General features: G+C 53.9%; 1 protein-coding gene and 1 pseudogene across 7 annotated transcripts in view; one reads left to right on the top strand and one right to left on the bottom strand.

The window, feature by feature from the left end:
* The window catches only part of ACOX3 (acyl-CoA oxidase 3, pristanoyl), a 71,601-nt gene that overhangs the window by 22,783 nt on the left and 27,407 nt on the right, over positions 1–21,411 (bottom strand). For all 7 annotated transcript variants that reach the window (XM_012473526.2, XM_012473524.3, XM_012473523.3 and 4 more), the window contains 6 exons: positions 19,816–19,959; positions 15,941–16,029; positions 9,238–9,334; positions 6,792–6,974; positions 3,735–3,857; positions 1,579–1,699 (listed from right to left, as the gene is read on the bottom strand). In XM_012473526.2, coding sequence (XP_012328949.2) covers positions 1,579–1,699; positions 3,735–3,857; positions 6,792–6,974; positions 9,238–9,334; positions 15,941–16,029; positions 19,816–19,959 — 757 coding nt within the window. The remainder of the gene's footprint in view (positions 1–1,578; positions 1,700–3,734; positions 3,858–6,791; positions 6,975–9,237; positions 9,335–15,940; positions 16,030–19,815; positions 19,960–21,411) is intronic.
* On the top strand, positions 11,374–11,473 carry LOC135272093 (U6 spliceosomal RNA; annotated as a pseudogene).

Genomic DNA, 21,411 nt, shown 5'->3' with positions numbered 1-21,411 from the left:
ATGGACCCAGCAGGAAGAGGGTGGAGCTGACTTCTCACACTCACATACTGAGACTGATGTATCCGGAGGGCGTGACAGGAGTCCTACTGCAGCCATGCTGCCGGTAGGCTTCTGATTAGGCTTGTGGTCACCTAGAACACCTGATCATTTTCTCCGGACTTGCTGTCAAATTGTGCCATGCACCGCCTGCCACATAACAGGTCAGCCACTGAATGAGAGCTGGGAGAGGTCTCAGCGCAAACATTTGCAATTGACTTTCTAAACCTACATGGACCCTGGGTCATACTGGTCTCAACGCCAGCATTTGTGTATGTAATGGATCTCAATTCAGTCTTCTTTGTCGGCGGCAGTACTGCAAGATTCAATTTCCTTATTCTACTTAAAAGGAGAACAAATCTCAACTATGTATAGCACCCCATGAGTTACAACAACGAATAAAAACCACTAAGGGCACTGAGCTGAGGACCGAGCATGCACACGAGTAACTGAAGTACAGCCACGGCTGCCCACATGGCAGAAGCGACACAGACAGGGTGTGGTGGGAGCGAGGGCCACGCTGGAACAGGCGTGAGTTAGGACAGCGGGGGTGGGCGGGTGATCGCGGAACGTGTGGGTGTAATTCTCTACTGAGCATCGCCAAAACTCTCACAAACTTGGCAAGGGCCTGAAGTGCTCCCAGAGGGCGAGAGTTTTGCTGATTCTGTGGCTGTTTTGAGTGTGTACATGGCCTTCTTTGAGCAACCAGTGTCTGCCGATTAATTAAGATTAGCACGCAGGAAGTTCTGCAGGTAAGCTGCAAATGATGACGATGGTAATTAATAACAGCATGAGCAGATAAAAAAGTTAGTGGGCACGCATTACATGCCAGATGCCATGCTCACACTTCACACGTGTGCGTTCCCTTACTTCAAGCAAGAACCTATGTTGTGGGTACAGTATTTTCACCCCCATTTTATAAATAAGAACACTGAGGCACAGTGAGGTTGAGCAACCTGCCCACAGTCACCAGGCTGGTGAGACGGAGCCGGGACTCAACCCCAGGCCAGCTGGTGCCCCCGCAGCCCCCCGCTCTGCACCACACAACGCCGCCTCAGTCATCGTCAGTGCTGACATCACTAACTCCTTTTCCCTAAGTGTAAGAATGTTCTATCCGAATAAAACACAGTGCTAGTTTACTACCAAGCTATTCACCAAACAGTTAAAGTTGAAATGAGCACATCAGCTGCTCTCTGCCTGTATTCTGGCCAAAAGGCACCAGGCATCTGAAAGCTGCGGATTCTCTCTAGGTCAGGGGTTGGCAAACTTGCTCTGCAATGGACCAGAGAGTAAATATTTTCAGCCCTGCCAGCCACATGGTCTCTGTCACAGCTGCGATTACTCAACTCTGCCCCTGCAGTGCGAAACAGCTGCAGGAAATATGCAAATGAACGGGGGTGGCTGTGTTCCAATAAAACTTTATTTGCAAAAACAGGTGGCAGGCTGGATTTGGTCCTCAAGCCACAGTGTGCCGACCCCTGGTCTAGAGTCAAACGGCAGAGCTAAGGACAGGAAACCACCATGCGCTTCTCCAAAACCTACTGGCCAGATAGCCGTGTCCTCCACATGCCTCCCGGCATTCCTGAATTCCTTGCTGGGCGGTCCACGACGCTAGGGCCTTGCCGGCTGATGCCAGAGCGTGGATCTCACGTCCGAGTTCTGCCTTTGGGTGAGGAAATCCAACAAGAACAGGTGAAAAGAGACTTTTGACACCAAAAAGTCGCAAGTCAGCAATAACATCAAACAGTCATATCCCCTCTAGTCTAATACAAGACATCCCAAAAATGACAGAAGAGGAAACCTAATTGTAATTAGAAATAAAAAGAGTCTTCGTCCAAGTGGGTACACTGTGGTATGCTCATACCATTTCACAGCAATGAAAACAAGACCACAGCTCTGCACAGCAAATAACTCTCAGGGCCCGAACACGCGTGCCAGAAGCAACTGCGAAAGAATGTGATGGCCCACTTTAAAGTTCACAAATGTAAAAGTGAATGACACGCCATGGAAGGCTGCAATTGTGCAGCGAAACCATGACGAGAGGCCAGGGACTCAGCCCCAACACTGCAGACCATGCTCCCTCCCTCCCAGGACAGGGAAGGGCCGGGACCAGTCCGTTCCCAGAAGGCTGCAAGCGCCTCGGTAACTGACGGTCTGCTCTGCCTGGGTGCTCGCTGTGCCTCCCTCGGGCCTAACATGTTTTATTGATATTCCTTTGCTGTCCACGGCCACACCACCCTGAATGTGCCTGATCTCGGAAGCTAAGCAGAGTTGGGCCTGGTTAGTACTTGGATGGGAGACTGCCTGGGAATACTGGATGCTGCAGGTTTTTTTAAGAAAAAAAAAAAAAAGACTTGTTTTGCTTCTGCTTAATATCTAATGATGAAAACTTAAGAGACTGGGCCAGGCACAGTGGCTCACGCCTGTAATCCCAGCACTTTGGGGGGCCGAAGTGGGCGGATCACCTGAGGTCAGGAGTTCGAGACCAGCCTGACCAACATGGTGAAACCCCATCTCTACTAAAACTATAAAATTAGCCGGGTGTGGTGGTGCACACCTGTAATCCCAGCTACTTGGGAGACTGAGGCAGGAGAATCACTTGAACCCAGGAGGTGGAGGTTGCAGTGAGCTGAGATCATGCCATTGCACTCCAGCCTAGGCAACAAGAGCAAAACTCCATCTCAAAATAAAAATAAATTAAAAAGGAAAAACAAGAGAAAGACACACACACACACACACACACACACACACACACACACGGCTAAGCCAAATGACCCATTTTATGAGTGTTTTCAACTTCACATAAGGGGCTGAGTTGAGGCCCTCCTCTGCCTGGGTTAAACCACTGAGTTTCAGAAAGAATGAGCCTGGTCACCCTTTACAACATTATTCACCGGAGAACAATGCAATGCGAGTGTCAGCTGGCAGGAGCTCCGGTGACTCACGTGTTAACACAGGCTTAACCCCTTCATCACTCAGAAGTGCTCCCTCCTCAGGCTTCCCAGGCCTGGGGTGTGCTCTGCCATCCCTCCGCCATCACCGGGTGTGAATGTGGACACCAAATATTTCGAGATATGCTAATTAGATACGGGCTTTTTCCAAGGTTGTCCGTAACCCCAATCTGTGGCATTTCCTCTCTGCTTTCCAACATGGTTATTTCTCTTTAATTACATTTCGCTTTTGCTCAGGAGGCAGCAGGAGGGGTGACGGAAAATCAATTCATAACCATCTACAACGAAATTCGTTCCCCACGTCTCTTACGCCGAGGCCGATCTCGGGATTTGCACACTCGTTTCTGGCACAAATCCTGTGACTGTCAACTCAAATCCAGTCAGTGGGATTCAGACCTTTGTGCGGCTGTTTATGAAAGGCTCAGAACCATGAAATCCACTGAGGGGCGGGTAATGTGGATTCTGCAAAACCGTCATGTTCTCAAAAGGAGCCCAACAGCTGAACTCACAGACGGGAAGCAGGAGCCGCGTCAGCACATCCTTGAGAGGCAGGAGTGTGGGCGCGTGCCCGGCCGGTCAATCGCAGCGGAGGCCAAGAGCTCCGGGCGGGTGGGAACCACTGGAGGAATGCGTCGAGGCTCTGTCCCCGCAAGTCAAAGGACTGGCTTTGAACTGAAGGCTGAACCTGTGCTACTTCAACCGTGTGAAATGTGAACAACGCTGCGGAGGAAGCAGACGCCACCTCACCTGTCTGGCGCTGCGGTCTCCCGCTGCAAGGCCTCGCTGGAGCTCCACCAGGTCCAGGAAGAGCGACTTGGAGACGTGGTCTAAGACGTAGGCAGCCGCCAGATATGGAAGCAAGCGCCATTGCTAGAACAGACAAGACACCTGCGTGAACACATCGCGGATTCCCACGAAGGGCGGCCCATCCCAGGGACCACGAAGGCCGGTGGAGGGAGAGGGCATCAGGGCCACGCACCCACTAGCGCTGAAGGTCTCCCTGTGTCTTCCTGGCACATGAGAAAACCTTCACTCTGACCCGCTCTCAACTCAGCTAGTTCGGCTTCTTGTCATAGCTTTCACCCATGCCCTTGACGGACAACCTCAAACACAGTTCCCTAAACAGCAACTACTCACAGCTGTCCCATCAAAGTCACTACAGAACAAAGCACTGGTCTACCTGAACTAAGGCCGCCACACTGCTAGGGGCTGACTGCTCAGCACAATGGTTGATAGCACGTGCCTCATGAGCCCGTGAGGATGAAGCAGTCACCCTGAAACAGAGGGGAAAACTGAGGCCACACAGAGCTGGCAGCACCTCGAAGGGCACAGGGCATGTCTTTTTCATTTTGTCTGACAAAACATAGGGTCTGTCTGTTGTTGGAAGGGTGGGTGGTGGATGGATATGTTGTGGGTAGGTGGATGAGTGGGTGGTGGATGGATGTGTGGCTGGGTGGGTGGATGAGTGGATGGGTGGGTGGACAGATGTGTGGATGGGTGGATGGATGGGTGGGTGGATGCGTGGATGGGTGGATGTGTGGATGGGTGGGTGGATGGATGTGTGGATGGGTGGATGGATGGGTGAGTGGATGCGTGGATGGGTGGATGTGTGGATGGGTGGGTAGATGGATGCGTGGATGGGTGGGTAGATGGATGCGTGGATGGGTGGATGGATGGGTGGGTGGATGCGTGGATGGGTGGGTGGATGCGTGGATGGGTGGGTGGACGTGCGGATGGGTGGGTGGATGCGCGGATGGGTGGATGGATGGGTGGGTGGCTACATGGATGGGTGGGTGGATGGATGGATGGGTGGATGGATGTATGGATGGATGGATGGGTGGATGTGTGGATGGGTGGGTGGATGCGTGGATGGATGGGTGGATGCGTGGATGCGTGGATGGATGGATGCGTGGATGGGTGGATGGATGGATGTGTGGATGTGTGGATGGATGCATGGATGGGTAGATGGATGCGTGGATGGGTGGGTGAATGCATGGATGGATGGGTGGGTGGGTGGATGCATGGACAGGCGGATGGATGCGTGGATGGGTGGGTGGATGGATGGATGGATGCGTGGATGGGTGGATGGATGGATGCGTGGATGGGTGGATGGATGGGTGGGTGGATGCGTGGATGGATGCATGGATGGGTAGATGAATGCGTGGATGGGTGGGTGAATGCATGGATGGATAGGTGGGTGGATGGATGCATGGACAGGCGGATGGATGCGTGGATGGGTGGGTGGATGGATGGATGGATGCGTGGATGGGTAGATGGATGGGTGAGGGGGTGGATGGATGCATCAATGGATGGGTGGGTGGCTGGGTACATGGCAGGACAAGCCTGGGAGGAACCTGAGCAAACTGCCATCACCACCACGGTCTAACGTGTCAAGAGTGCTGAGCAGACATGGCACCAGCTGCCTCCATGCACTAACTTCGTTAATCTGTGTCACACTGATCGTAGGAGGAAATTTTATCATCAGTTTCAATTTACAAATGAGAATACAAGAGCACAGCAAGGCTAAGGGCCTTGCCTGATGGCACATAGCCAGCTGGGGGTGGACCGCAGCAGTGAGGCCAAGCATGGTGGCCCCAGTGGGCTCTCTCTACTGCCGAGCTGCCCTTGGCTCCCAGAGTGCTGTGACCACAAATGGGAGGGGACGGACACATATGAAACAGGATCACACCCATGGTCAAAGGATGTGGAAAGAAACAACTGCAATTTGGTGATGATTTCCTCCAGCTTTCACCAGATCTACTTTTGTTCATGCCTAGCTTGGCCCGGGACCTGGGCCCGAGTTAACCTGTGCACTTCAATGGGGTTTTCCCCACCTGTGAAGTGGGAGTAATCCCGACTCTCTTAGCCGTGAAGACCAAACCCAGAGCACAGGGCTCATGCCCTGCCAGCACCACAGGAACGTTCGCAGCGACAATTCATCCCCCTTCCACGGAACGACGTCCGTGCTCTTCCACGCCGCTGCCTGGGCTTATCTGGGTGTGACCACAGTTGTCCCCTCTCTGAGGTCATATAGGGCGCGTGCCCACACCACTGTTGTAAATCCCATCGCAGTGAACAGGGCTGTACACTCAGCTGCTGCTTCTTCAAGACCACCTCCCAGGACTCATTTCTTAGGGATGGGATGAATGTGTCAAACAGCGTGCCCAGGGCATGAAAGGCCACTGCCTACCAAACTCTGATGGCCGCACCTAAACATGCAGCCGTGCACATATCTGCCTCCCAGAGCCACCCCAGACTTGCTTCTTTCTGGCTGGGTGCGGTGAGTCATGCCTGTAATCCCAGCACTTTGGGAGGCCAAGGCAGGTGGATCAATGGAGGTCAGGAGTTCAAGACCAGCCTGGCCAACATGGTGGAAACTGTCTCTACTAAAAATACAAAAATTAGCCAGGCGTGGTGGCGCACGCTTATAATACCAGTAACTCAGGAGTCTGGGACACAAGAATCACTTGAACCTGGGAGGGAGAGGTTGCAGTGGGCCAAGATCGTGCCCACTGCACTCCAGCCTGGGTGACAGAGCAAGACTCCGTCTGGAAAAAAAAAAAAAAAAAAAGATTTGCTTCTTCCATCTTCCTCGTTTTGGCTACTTCATACGTACTCTTTTTAAATTAAAAACTATTTACTGGAAGCCTTGCTGCCTGAGATACCACACTGCCGATAACTACTCATCCTGTTAACTGCCTAGGAGCTTTTATCAACTCCCAGTAACCAAACTGCAACTTTGTAAAAGAAGCATGTTTGCATATAAAATAGAAAGACAATGCAAGGATACTTGAAAGCTTGTACCTGCGTCTGATACTCAAGCACTGGGATTTCCTCGTCCTCTGTTGGTCCAAACTGACGCCGAGTGGCTGAGAAGCGAACTGCAATGGACACAGCCAGCTTCAAGTTAGCTACCGCCATGCCCATGATGGTGACCCGGCCCCAGGACAGGCTCCCCAGGGACGCTCCGAAGCGCTGCCTGGCGTCCTGTGGAAGGAGTGCAGATGAGGAGCGCGAGCCCGGCTGCGCGGCCACCTTGGACAGAGCAGCTCAGAGGCGAAGGTGCGTTCCTTTGTTCTTTCAACACAGACCTGTGCCCACCTGCCCAGGTCCCATCCCCAGGGGGCCCCCCGGCACTGGATGCTGCAGCAGGCAGGTATGAGTATCACTTGCGAATCGTGGATAGAATGGGGACACCAGAGAGGGGACACCCAGCTGCCTGGAGAAGGGACAATCCCAGCAGAGGGGACGGTATGACAGTGCTGCGTAAGGGTGTCCCCTCTCTGGGGACCTGCAAACCCTCTGCCTGGAGATTCCAAGGCCCCCTTTTCACCTTGCCAAGAATCAGATGTGGCCCGGACTGCCACAGGGCAGGTGTGGAGTCCATCAAAGGCCACTTCTTGTTCCTTGTGTGCCTGTGAATGGGCAGTTCCTTTACATGCATCCAGCTGGAATCTTCCATCCACCATCTCCTTGCAGGCATCACTGGCGTCACCACGGGCTGTTGCTAAGGCTTGTCAGGCTGCTGTGAAAGCATCAAATCTACAGCCCTTGCCATGTGATCTGACTGTCCTTCCTGCCCTGCCCCTTGCTGCCCCTACCAGGCCTGCTCCTCGGACCATCCGGCTCCTTCTTCCAAGGCAGCATGGTAACTGTGTGTCTGAGCGTATCAATCACACTCTCACATAGGAATCACAGTCTCGTTGTGTTAAAACCCTGTTTAAGCCAGGCACGGTGGCTCACACCTATAATCCCAGCACTTTGGGAGGCTGAGGTGGGCGGATCACGAGACCAGCCTGGCCAACATGATGAAACCCCACTAGCCAGGCGTGGGGGTGGGTGCCTGTAATCCCAGCTACTCGGGAGACTGAGGCAGAAGAAGAATCACTTGAACTTGGGAGGTGGAGGTTGCAATAAGCTGAGAATGTGCCACTGCACTCCAGTCTGGGTGACAGAGCAAGACTTCCATCTCAAAAAAAAAAAAATATATATATATATACACACACACACACACACACACACACACACAGTGATTTTAAGGGTATAAAATACGATTTCACTGTCTTCTTGCATTCACTGTCATGCTTGAGAAATCTGAAGTTCAAGTGTTTTTTATGCCACTGGAATCAGATTTGGAAGATTCCAGAATTTTCTCTTAGAAATGCCTCAATTTCCCTACTGTGTGCCTGGGTACGTACACAGGCATTTCCTTACTTATTTTGGTCCTCCATGGGTCCCTTCAACCAAAGGCCTTCTTCCCCTCTCATTTAGAGACGTTTCTTTCCTTTATTTCTCCAAACTTCCTTTTTTTTTTTTTTTTTTTGAGATAGAGTCTCGCTCTGTTGCCCAGGCTGGAGTGCAGTGGCGCGATCATAGCTCACTGTGGCCTGACCTCCTAGGCTCAAGCAATCTGCCCACCTTGGCCTCCCAAAGTGCTGGGATTGCAGGTGTGAGCCACCGTGCCCAGCCTTCACTTTCTTTAATTCTCTCCTTCTGTCTTTTAGAGGACAATCTTCCCATCTCTACTTCATCCTCCTGCGACAGTCATCCCATCCACTGTGCTCTTTCTTCCAATCACTTTATTTTCATTGATGTGGGATTCACATCTCCGTTTGTGAGCGGCTCCTGGTCTCACGTTGCTGTGGCTCCGCGCACTGTGTGTGTCTCCGGGCGTCCCTGCCGCGCTCCTTTTCCATCTGTGCTCCCTGAACGTCAGAGGGTGTGTGCTGCTGGGGACTGTTCTTCCGAGGGTACGTGCCTGGGTGCAGCCCACCTGCTGTGAGCTCACGATTCCCGAGGGCCATCAGCTACGACCTGGGCCATCGCTGCCCGGGACCGTGGTCTCTCTTCCGCTCTCCATGAACTTAAGCCAGGCCTGAGTTCTGGACACCAGGGAACTGTTTGTTGCCCCGCTTTGTGGACAGTTCACTCATCTCCTTCGAGTCCTCGGGGAAGCAGCACTGGAAGTGGGCAATCCCCTAAGTGCAGCCCCCAAGGGGGAGTGGGCACCCCTGGCAGCCAGCATCAGGTGTCAGGCCCAGATTCACCCCCTGGACACCAGCACTGGTGCTGCGGTTGCCCCAAGAGTTCTCTTCTAGCGGGAGCACCAGAACCAGGAAAAATGTGCCCCGGCGACACCCGGCCATGCAGAGGTATCTCCGCCTCAGGTGCAGGGAGGGCCACGGAGCCAGGCCCTGCAGGGGAAGGTGCCTGGGAAATGCTGCACACAAATGCCCCCTCACGCCTGTACCTTAAAGGGGCTGACGTAGGTGCCTTCGGGGGTGACGTCTCCCATCCGGTTCAGGAGGCTCTGGCGAGGAACTCTGACCTTGTGGAACACAGCGAATCTGTGTGGGAAGCAGCAGGGCTTCGGTTAAATGGGCGTCCTGCCTAAAGGGCAATGCCATCCCGGCAGAGGGCATGCCAGTAGACAGGGACGTTCAACAGACTTTCTATTCAAAAAAGTAGTCTAGGCCGGGCGCGGTGGCTCACGCCTATAATCCCAGCACTTTGGGAGGCCAAGGCGGGTGGATCACGAGGTCAAGAGATCGAGACCATCCCGGTCAACATGGTGAAACCCCGTCTCTACTAAAAATACAAAAATTAGCTGGGCATGGTGGCTTGTGCCTGTAATCCCAGCTACTCGGGAGGCTAAGGCAGGAGAATTGCTTGAACCCAGGAGGCGGAGGTTGCGGTGAGCCGAGATAGCGCCATTGCACTCTAGCCTGGGTAATAAGAGCGAAACTCCGATTCAAAAAAAAAAAAAAAGCAGTCTAGGTCAGGAACTGTGGCTCACACCCATAATCCCAACTCTTTGGAAGACCGAGGCAGGAGGATTGCTTGAGCCCAGGAGTTTGATTCCAGCCTGGGCAACACAGTGAGACCCTGTTTCTAAAAAAAAATGTAGACTAAAGAATAAAAGCATTGTGTGTATGGCAGGTTGTACTCCAGATACAGAACTCCAGCTATTCATCAGAAAAGACAGGAACTGTGTTTCCAAAGATTGGAATCTCTGATTCCCATACTTCAATCCCAAACCAGAGCCCACAATGTGATAATATCCGCAAACTGAGGTTTAAAACTCTTAAGTCAAACAAAACGCTGGTGTGACGGCATCGGTGCTCACAGCAAGCAAATTTACTCCTTTCGAACAGGTGAGCATAGGGTTACACACACATCATTACAGATTAGGATGTATTAATAACCAAAGATACCTATTATGTTTCTCTGGTCAGGAAAACCTGTTTCACAACAGTCTAGGGAATAAGGCTATGCTAGGTTATGGAAATTACATACACTGTACAAAAAATCCCCAAAAGAAACTTCAGAATATCAATAGTTCCTATGGCAACTTACCTGACTATTCGGCTCACTGGCAATGCCTGAATATCAACAGCTCCTATGGCAACTTACCTGACTATTCGGCTCACTGGCAGTGCCTTAGAGCAGAGGTCCCCAACTGTTCTGGCACCAGGGATGGGTTTTATGGAAGACAATTTTTCCACAAATAGGGAAGGCGGGGTGGTTTCGGGATGATTCACGTACATTAGATTTACTGTGCACTTCATTTCCATTATTATTATCTTGTAACATATACTGAAATGATTCTACAACTCGCCACAACGCAAGGTCAGTGGGAGCCCTGAGCTTGTTTTCCTGCAACTAGCCGGTTCCATCTGGGGTGATGGGAGACGGGGACAGGTCATCAGGCAGTAGATTCTCACAAGGGGTGCTCACACTAGATCCCTCACATGCGCCGTTCACAACAGGGTTCACGCTCCTAAGAGAATCTAAGGCCGAGGCTGAACTGACGGAAGGCAGAGCTCAGGCGGTCCTGTGAGCTATTGGGAGCCGCTGCAAACGCAGAGGAAGCCTCGCTGCTCACCTGATCATGCTCACTCTTGCTGGGGGGCGTAGTTCCTAACAGGCCACAGACCAGTGCCGGGGGGTTGGGGAGCCCTGCCTTATGGAACAGTCTCTTACTAAGCCACAGAAAACATTGTCTATAAAGAAGCATCGCACACGCCGGGAAGGGAACCAGATGCACCTGTTCCCTGCAGGGGCTCTTCCTTGAGTCCTGCTCTGGGGGCCCCCACAACCCCCTTGCCACCCAGTCCCAGGCTGCCAGCTCTGCCTCGATGGCCTGATTCGCTTCCTCCCCTCCATCCCCACCCAGGACCCAGCACCTCCACCCCTACTCAGCTCTCCTGGGCTGACTTCCTGCAACAAGCGGATTGACTCTTTCCCAACTCCGCCTTTTCAGCCCATCCTCCCTGTGGGAGCAGGGCCTTTCCCAAAGGCCTTCAGATGGGCCTGGCAGTGCCCTGGGGAGGCTGTCCTATCCCTGTGACCCACAGTCTCAGCCCAGTAGAGACACATGGAGAGCGTGCACTTCAGCAGCACGTGAACTACAACTGGGGCGACAGAGACTAGCACGGCCCCTGCACAAGGGTGGCACGCAAGTTCATGACGCCTTCCACATGTTTTTAAACCTAATTATCAGAATTTTTCAAAAGAAAAATATATTAAAAAGGGACCAAAAAATGCTGAGAGTCCCCCCCCAAGCTCACCTCCACCCGCCCCTAACAGCATCGCCCCCTTGCCGTGAGGTGGTCCCACCTGTCCGTGGCGCCCTGCCTGCCAGGGTCACTCCTGGCCTCATGCCCTCCCTGCACTCACTGTTGACACTAGGCAGCCCTCGGCCCACCTGGGAATTCTCCGCCCCACCCTGGGAAGGGTATGAGGAGGCCCCCAGGGTAGGGCCCTCGACTGTCACAGTCCTAGTTCCTCGGAGAGCTAGCTGCCTCTCAGCAGTCTCCCAGAGCTCACCCGCCTCTGTCTTATGTAAGGGGCCTTTGTGCATGGGGCCTGCTAGACTTAAGGGGTGGGTGCATAAGTGGCGTGGTATGAACAAGCCAAGTGCGGTCAGACGACATCCTCTGAGGCACAGGAGACAGGCCACAACCCTGACTCCCGAGATAGACTGAGGGAGAGACACAGCCACACTCTTCACATTCGCAGGAAGGAGCCAGGCCCTGGGGCTGGGTGGGGAAGGGGCTGGAGGGGGCCCCTCCCAAGCTCCTTTGAGAAGCCTGGGTGACCTGATGAGGGAGGAGCTCTCAGCCACTCTGCCAGGCCCCTGCCCACCTGCTCCAAAGCCCTAGGCCCGGCTGCCCGGAGGGTAGCAGCTTCCCCCACGCCACAGCTGCACACTCAGAACACCCCACCTCGTAAGAAAATCGCCTCCGTGCCAACAGCCCCAACGTGCTCCAGCACGTTACTTGAAAGCCAAGGAATGCTTTTTCCAATATGATCCAGTCACTATCAGAGCCCTTTTTAAGGAGTGGAAATTCTTCGCCCATTCTCACCACATGGATATGGGACACACTGGAATATATTTAAACTTGCAAAAGCATTCCTTGAATTTCAAAGGAAAGCAAACTTCCACGAATTTTCATGGGATCCCTTCTGTTCCACAAAAGCTATTCCAGCGGCGGTCAGATGTGGCCAACCCAAACGCAGGTCAGATCTAGTGTCCCCAGCGGGCGACATGTTCGTGTGTCACAGGCGTGTGTGTGCACAGCACAGGAGGTGTGTGTGTGTCACTGGACATTCACGTGGCACGGGAGGCCTGAGTGTGGCACAGAACCCTCCCATCCCCCCAGAAGCGTCCAGGCCTCAGCACGTGTCCTGCACCTTGGGCCCCCTGCTCCACATTCCAGCAGCTTCCTCCCTCCCTTGGGGCCTCACAGGGACCCCAGCCCAGCCCGCCCAAGCAGGCCGTTGAGTTCAGCAGGCCTCCTCCCAGCCACCGCCTCAGCTCAGATCAAATGCACAGAGAAAGACCCTTCAGGTACAGCCCACCTTAACAGTCTGGCTGAAGCTATCTCTTGAAAAGATCTTTATGATTTTGCCTTCAGAGCTACTTGGCTAAAATTAATCCACACAATTTACGTTTGCCTCGGGTTTGTAGGCGGTCATCCCACACACTCAGGAGTTCTTGCAAAGCGATGGAATCTAACCTATAAATTGCAACCACTTTTTTCAAGATAAACAATTTCAACATTGGTAACAAAAATCACTAAATTATAACGATGATCTTGGAAAAGACGGACATCCAGGCAGAATCCAGCAGAGAAAACCCAGAGGGGACAATGGCATCACCGTGCCCTCTGCTGGGCGCGCTGCCCAGATCTGCCAGCCCTGGACGAGAATGTGCATTTCTGGAAAGGGGCGGAGAGCAGGCCGCCAGCATCACCCCCGCTGGCTCCCATCCCAGCCGGGCCTCGGCCTTCAAAGGCTCAGGGATCAAAGAAGGGCATGTCCCACTGCATCCCTGCCGCCCTGCAGAAAGACACGGGGGAAAGGCTCCGGGGGCACGGGGACCTGGCTTGGCGGAGCGGCTCTGAAGCAGCGTCAAAGGGCTGTCGTCACTGTGCCAGGGTGATCCTACAGGTGACCGCATTTCTGAGTCTTAGAAGAGCCTTTACTGTATCAGTGGGATGTATTAATCATGAATGGTTTAATCTAACGCTCCTCTGAATATTATCCCAGTAAGAGATGTGGATTCAATCTCTAGAATAATGTAAGTTTATTTGGGGAAAACCAAGTGCAGGGTTTCTCTGCAATGTCCCAAAATAACGTCAAAGCTTCTCATTCATGAAACAGGATGAGCAGTGAGGAGCCTTGCTCACACCCGAGGCCACTCACTGGACGTGACAATTCACCAGCACCCCCACACGCCCGGGAGGGGACGCCTGCCGGGCCTTACTGCACACACAGGACACCTCAGTAGACGGGATAAGGAACAGCGCCCGTGGCTGCAGAGCCCTGAACGGGATAGCCGGGTCTAATCAAAGGATGCAGGCTCTCCAGGTCCAGAACACCACAGCGCCTCCCATGTCCTATTTCCTGCACGGCGCTTGAGAGCTTCTCACCCCGAGGCCAGAGCCATCCTTCTCAAACAGACCAAGCCGCATCATGGCTTCCAAATGGCTGGGGCCTTCCCGCTGCCCTGAGTGCACAGGGCCTGAACGGCGACCCTCCATACCTGCCACACGGGCACCATCCGTGCCAAGGACCTCCCAGGCACCCTGAGAAAGCAGTCATTGAAAAGAATTGACAGCCGCAGGTCAGGCGTGACGCTTCCTCCCTGCCAGCTCCACATCAACCAGCAGGTTCCTGGCATTAACATTAGCATAAGCCAGCAAGTGAGAACCCAGAATTCTGCAGGACAGGTGGAGTTAGGAGGACTTGTGCATACGTGTCTTGTTTTGCTTTTTTTAATTTTTGCCTGAAATCATAAGAATTTGCTTTTTAACAATGTCCTTTTACTTTCTCCTCAAGTTGACACTGTACAAAAATCAAGATTTTCCTCTTTAGTACAGTCTGGGGTCCTGCCTTTTTTTAAAGGGCAAAGCAGAGATTTAAGACACTCCCTGGGCCAGGCAGGGTGGCTCACGCCTGTAATCCCAGCACTTTGGGAGGCCAAGGTGGGTGGATCATGAGGTCAGGAGTTCGAGACCAGCCTGGCCAGCATGGTGAAAGCCCGTCTCTGCTAAAACTACAAAAGATTAGCCAGGCGTGGTGGCGCACGCCTGTAGTCCCAGCTACTTGAGAAGCTAAGGCAGAACTGCTTGAACCCAACAGGTGGAGGTTGCAGTGAGCCGAGATGGCGCCACTGCACTCCCTGCCCATCACTCTGTCTGCTTAGAAGAGACAGGCAGGTTGTTTCCCTGTGGCTGGGCGCTGGGACGCCCACTGGCCCACCTTCTGCCTCTAGAGACAACCTGCCTCCTTCACGCCCAACAACCTCGTCACGATAGTTAGTTCCAACTCCTGCGAGGCAGCCCCCTCCTGCTCCAGCAGCCTTGCTACAAAGCTGCACATCTAGAAACACTCTTGAGACATCCTCGCTATCTCCCAGTTATAAATCATCTTGTGGGCTCAGAGGAGCCTACACCCTGCTGGGTCAGGCTCTGAGGGAGACGGCGTGTGGAGTACAGCATTCGCAGAGAGACAGGCGCCACCCGGGCCAGCGGCCAGGAATTTCAAGCCCGGGATGCTCAGGTGGGGCCTCGTGGGGCCCTGGCACTGGGACCACCATTGTCACCTACTTTACAGATGAGGAAACACCAAGCAAGCTGGTCAAGATGATACAGAGGGCTGGCTGCACATCTGTCTCATTCCAAAGCTCCTGCAGCTAATGACCTAAGGCTCCAAAATTCAATCCCTCAAAGCCCTTGTGGCCTGGCCTCCCCACCCCCAGCCCATCCCAGCACAAAGCTGAGCTTCACACCTCCCACTGCTCCCTCCACACTCTAAAATCACTGGCCGCTTCACCCCAGCCACACAGGCCTCCATGTGGCCATCGTGCCTTCATTAGTCTTTCGAGGTCACCTCCCCTAGCCAGGGTCTGCACGCCCATCCAACCCTTCAGCCAGGGCTTGGCCATACCAACCCGGTGTCACATCCCTGCTGCTAAATAGATATCTGTGGGCTGATTAAACAAATAAACCAGCGGAATTCCCTTTCTAAGTGCTGTGACACTAAGATCGCCCGGAGAGGAGCAAGCCCACTCCAGAGGCAGAATGCAGATATGGGTCCCTGGAGATCAGCACGGATGTGTGTGGAGGCCGAGCCGGGGGAGGCTCAGGATCCGACCAGGACCTCACACAGAGGAGGCCACCCCCAGGCAGGGTCCCCACCAGCTGCACTCGAGGCCTGGGTCTGATCTGAGAGTGGGGAGCCGCCTGCCAAGGTGAAGCTGGTTTACTGAGGTCTCTGATCCAGTTGGCTTCCCATGGAGTTCAAGCAGTGCATGCACAGGGGCTAGGCGTGGGTCCCCACTGGGCAGGGCACGGCATCCATGGGCCTGGTGAGATCTCAGACATGAGCAGCAAAGCAGCTGGGCCTCAGCAGAAAACCCGGGCTCAGCAGCCTCCATCGCTCACCCGTTATCCAGACCGTTCTGCCCAAGTTTCTTCCCTATGTCGCCAACCATCACTCCGGGCATGGGGAGAAGGGTCTTCGGGTCCCGGATCTGTACAAAGCCACAGAAAGCAGCAAACGACAACTGTTAGAATCACACAAAAATCACAACAAATGTCTTCAAACACCCACAGGCCAGGCCACGGGCTCACGCTGGGCGGCTGTGGGTTAAACTGTCCTCCAGAAACGATACAGACAAGTCCTAACCCCAGGACCTGGGAATGGGAGCTTATTTGGAAACAGGGCCCTTGCAGATAGTTTGAAGTTAACAGCATCGATATGAGGGCATCCTGCCTCACCCAGGCAGGCCCTAAACCCCACAGCAAGTGTCCTGTGAGAGTCAGAAGAGGAGTGGGCATGGGAAAGAGGCGGCCCGTGGAGGCGGAGGCAGAGAGTGGAGCGCTGGGGCCACAGGCCTGGGCCACAGGGAGCTGGAAGAGACAGGAAGGATCCCCCCCCGAGCCTTTAGAGAATGCCACCCTAAAGATGCCTCGATTTCAGACCCCCGTTCTCCAGAGACAGGGGAGGACATTTATGCTATTTTCAGTGCCCTGGTTTGTGGTGCTTTGCACGGCAGCCGTGAGAGGCTAACACGGGAGCTGGTGCTGCCGGGAAGACGTTGGGAATTTCACATTCACGTTTCAGACACAGGACTTCCCACTAGATTTTAATAATGTGACAAAATGGCTGTGCAAATGGGTGCGGTGGGAGAAACGGCCAAGATTATTCTGGTCAATCACCACTCCCCAGGATAAGGTCCAGCCAGATGACAGCTACACACTGTAGGAACCCGAGGGAAGGACGGGGAGCTTCATCCTCGGGCAGTTACAGCAGGGATTCCCAACCATGGGACGCACCACCTTCCCCTCCTGGCCAGGGTACACAGATCGTGATGTCTGGAGAGATTCTGGGTGTCTAAACTGCAGGGAGCTGTGGCTCAGAGTGGGCAGAGGTCAGAAGTGCTCAGCCCAGGGCACACAGGCCCCAGCGAGTGCTCCCCAGCCCAAACCGTCAACAGTGCCAAAGTGGAAAAGCCTGCGTTAGAGAAACGTGGAAGTGGTGCTACTGGGAATTCAGCTACGTGCATGACTTGCTAACTAGCTTCTGTGTATGTCTGTGAATTCACTATCTAACTGAATTTTAAAATAAACATTTAAAACGGGCCAAAACCCAAATGTAAACAGCCTTGCCTTTTCTAAAATCTTTCAGCAAGGCCCAGTAAAGATTCAGACACTGTCTCACGAGAAAAAAGAAAAGAAACCTGCAGAAGATGCCAGCCCCTCCACCCACCAGCTCAGGTCTGGGACACGAATCACAATTCTGACCGAATAACGCCATGACGACTGCTTCCATCCCTCCTTATCAGGCAGGAGGCCGTGACTCTGGGAGGGAGGACTCAGGGTGCCCTGAGCACTCGGCCCGATCCGCACCAGGCGTGCTGTGGTGCTCCAGGGGTGACAGGGGCAGCACAGTCCTGCAGTGTTTTTAGCACAACATACACGGGTCTAAAGCACTGTGCTCTACAGCCCAAATATCAGAAACGCCGACAGCCGCTGAATTCTAGTCTAGGCAACTCCCGCAAGAAGTCCGCTCCAGGTACAAACCTAAAACCACAGAAACAAGTACAGTGGCCTCAGGTAACTATGATCCTGTGATAAATACACATTTGGCCTTGTCCCTGCTTCCCAACACACACTCCTGAAACCCTTGCCTCTGCAGTGGTGAGAGTCTTTTGTACGCTCCTAAGATGGCTGGGGGCCTGTGGGAAGTAGGAAAGCTCCTTTTCAAAGTTTCCTTTCTTGTTAAAGAATAAATCATAAGTGTGCTAATAACTCTTTGTTAAGCCCTATCCTATGCAGCTGTTAGACATGCCATGCTTACAGGCACGTAGTATATTCTATGTCCTTGTACTTTAACCAAGATATCTGTGCTGGATGTGCTCACAGGCATGTCCCAGCTCTCCACTGCTTTTACCTGTTTAGAAAAGTTTTAAGTTGTTAGCCATTTGGGTTTTAGTTTAGATTGTGAGGTCTGGCTCCAGCCAATGGAGATCAGACATAGCAGTAAGGACGACCCCAAATGTGTAAGGGGTAAATTTGTGTGTTTTCCTTTGTTCATTGCACTCATGACACAGTGGCTAGTGAGGGTACCCTTCCTGCAGTCCAGGAAGTAAAAATTGCAATGCTGGAAGATCCTTTGGCTCAGTGCTCATTTTTCTTTGCAGCACCAAGCATCTATTTCCAACAGGAACCCTAGATAGCTTCAGGATTAAGACGAAGGCCACAACCTGGACTTGCCATTGGCATCCAAAGGAAGGGGGGCCGTCTTGCGGGACTGAGCCCTCACTGTGGGATCTGAGATTCACCCCAGGTGAACAGGGTCAGTATGGAGCTGAATCAGAGGACACCCAGCTGCTTTCAGCCGCAGAGCTGCTTGCTGGTGGGGAGAAACCTACACACATCTAATGTCAGAAGTGTTGTGTTGGCTGCATGACAGTAGGAAAAACACCTTGGTTTTTTCCCTGTATCCTTACGACAATGAAAAAATCTCTCTGGTCTGCAGTAGCTCAAATGTTCAGGTCAACTGAAAATAAAGGACATGAGAAACAAAACACATAAAATGACTTCACCGAAATTGAAAAACTTTGTGTGTCAAATCAACCAGATCGTCTCAGAGGCCTGCACTCTTGCAGCCAGCTTTGGCCAGGCCCTCTCAGCCGTGTCACTGGGGGACACTGGGCTGGATGGTTCTTTCTAGGGCAAGGGCAAGGCTGTCTGTGCACTGTGGGCAGGGCTGTGGATACACCATGAGTGGGGCTGTCTGCACTGTGGGTGGGACTGTGTATTGTGGGCGGGGCTATGCACTGTGGGTGGGGCTGTGCACTGTGGGCGGGACTGTCTGCACTGTGGGTGGGGCTGTCTGTACTGTAGGCAGGCCTGTCTGCACTGTGGGTGGGGCTCTCTACTGTGGGCGAGGCTGTCTGTGCACTGTGGGCGGGGCTGTCTGCACTGTGGGCGGGGCTGTCTGCACTGGGTGGGCCTGTCTGTGCACTGTGGGCGGGGCTGTCTGCACTGTGGGTGGGGCTGTCTGCACCGTGGGTGGGGCTGTCTGTACTGTGGGCGGGGCTGTCTGCACTGTGGGTGGGGCTGTCTACTGTGGGTGGGGCTGTCTGCACTGTGGGTGGGGCTGTCTGTACTGTGGGCGGGGCTGTCTGCACTGTGGGCGGGGCTGTCTGCACTGTGGGTGGGGCTGTCTACTGTGGGTGGGGCTGTCTGTACTGTGGGCGGGGCTGTCTGTGCACTATGGGCAGGGCTGTCTGCACTGTGGGTGGGGCTGTCTGCACTGAGTGGGGCTGTCTGCACTGTGGGTGGGGCTGTCTGTACTGTGGGCGGGGCTGTCTGTGCACTATGGGCAAGTCTGCGCACTGTGGGTGGGTCTGTCTGCACACTGTGGGTGGGGCTGTCTGCAGTGGGTGGGGCTGTCTGTGCACTGTGGGCGAGTCTGTCTGCACACTGTGGGCGGGGCTGTCTGCACTGTGGGTGGGGCTGTCTGCGCACTGTGGGTGGTCTGTCTGCGCACTGTGGGCGGGGCTGTCTGCACTGTGGGCGGGGCTGTCTGCACTGGGTGGGGCTGTCTGTGCACTGTGGGCAGGGTCTGTCTGCGCACTGTGGGCAGGGCTGTGGGATGCACTGTGGGGTGCTCTCAGCAGTGTCCCTGGTTCACTCACCAGATGCCAGAAGTGTCCCCCACCCCAGTTGTGACAAAAATGACTCCAGACGTTCCCAGTGCCTCCTGCAGGTAAACACTGCCCTCACTGAGGGCCCCACCAGTGTCCTACCTGTATGATAAAGGGATGCAGACCGTGGCACTGGCCCCCCGGCACATGCAGCTGAGCAAACACCACCGCGTGAGTGGCTGTCTTGCCCATGTTACCAACCCAAAACTTGGCAGCTTCGAAATCAGGAGAATGTATGATGAATTCCTGCACAAGGAAAAAAGCTGAGTTATTATCAACTGAAGCACATGCAGAATTGGTATTTTTCCTTTTAGACTGGTTTCATTTTCTACGTTCAAAATCTCTGAGGCAAGAGTCCAAACTGATTGCACAGTTTAGTTCTTGTATGGCACAGGCAGGCCTATTTTTTAAACAGGGCCTATTCCTGGCCTTATAACTTAAAGAACCTTCAGATGCAAAACACTCCATAGGCGGGCCAATGCTTCGGGGGGAGTGTTCATTATCATGAACAGTCTTCGGGCCCTGACCACGCCCTGTAGGTGGAAACCCTGCTCTGCCATCCGCCCAGTCATTTCCCGACCTCTAATTCACAACCCACTGCTGCCCTCTTGCTGTCTCTCCCATCCACAGCTCCATGACTGACAGTTAAGATGCCAAACACCCAGAGCACAAGGCAGCCACTCAGAACATTGGAAGGAAGGAAGGAATGAACGCATGCGTGAACTAGCGGATAAGCTGTGGCATCACAGCGTTCGTTGTTTGGCTAGAAGGGGTGTAGACAGAAAACCCAGAAACACAGCAGGTGCTGCATGGGTCAGGAGCGAAAAGCAGGTGGGAAAAGGCAGAAGCTGGGCTGCTGGGCTGGGCCTGCCTGAGGGGCGTCTGCTGGGAGCCTGCGAGTAAGGCTGGGAGGGAGGATGCGGACCAGCAGGACTGTGTAACGTGGCTGGGATTTGCAAGGGGACAAAGATAAGCACCTTCAGGCAGACAGCCCTCAGGTGGCCCACAAAGCTGCCCTGGGCCACCTCGGGAGACACTGATCCCCAGCCTCCACGCAGGTCTGGCCAGTCACTGCTGGGGCTGGCTGTCGGGGTAAGCTTTGGTTCTGGTTCCCGACCCTGCAGGGTGGAGGGCTTCCTTCTGTCCAGCCAGTGGGATTTCGCAAACTGAGAGAAGGGAATTCTTTAGATGCTGAAGTTTCACTGAGAAGTGGCAGGTGGGGGGCTGCCAGCCATGCCTTCGGCTCTCTTCTCTCAGGGACCACCAGCTCCTCACCTGCCAGGGTGAGGTGGGCTCCCAGTCTCAGCCAGGCCCTCCCCACTCACTCTTCAGCACGTGGCAGTTTCAATACCTCCACCTGTCACTCATTCTCTGCAGTGCAGATGTGCATGCTCAGAACACCAGCCCAAGCCAGATCCTCAGGGCCTGCACTGCTCTGCACAGATCTTCCCCACCATCTCAGCTGTCTGCCTGCCTCTGGGTGCTCCGTCATACTAGCCTTGCTCTCTGGAGGGCCTCCAGGGTGCCCAGCACACCTCACTTCTTCCCATTGGTGTCTGCGTCTCCCCCCAGCCCCTGCCACAACTTCAGGACAGCAGAGACCAGTCTGCTATGCTCGCTGCTTCCTGCCCAGTCTCAGAAAGCTGTGCCTCACACACAGCAGGTACCCAGCAATGCCTCCTGTCCAAACGAATGCTC

The sequence above is a fragment of the Aotus nancymaae genome, unplaced genomic scaffold (genome assembly GCF_030222135.1).
Source record: "Aotus nancymaae isolate 86718 unplaced genomic scaffold, 86718_ANA_hifiasm-v0.15.2.pri h1tg000006l, whole genome shotgun sequence".
In the NCBI taxonomy this organism is placed as follows: domain Eukaryota; kingdom Metazoa; phylum Chordata; class Mammalia; order Primates; family Aotidae; genus Aotus; species Aotus nancymaae.
The sequence above is the reverse complement of the archived record's forward strand: the minus strand, read 5'-3'. Positions and strand labels throughout refer to the sequence as shown.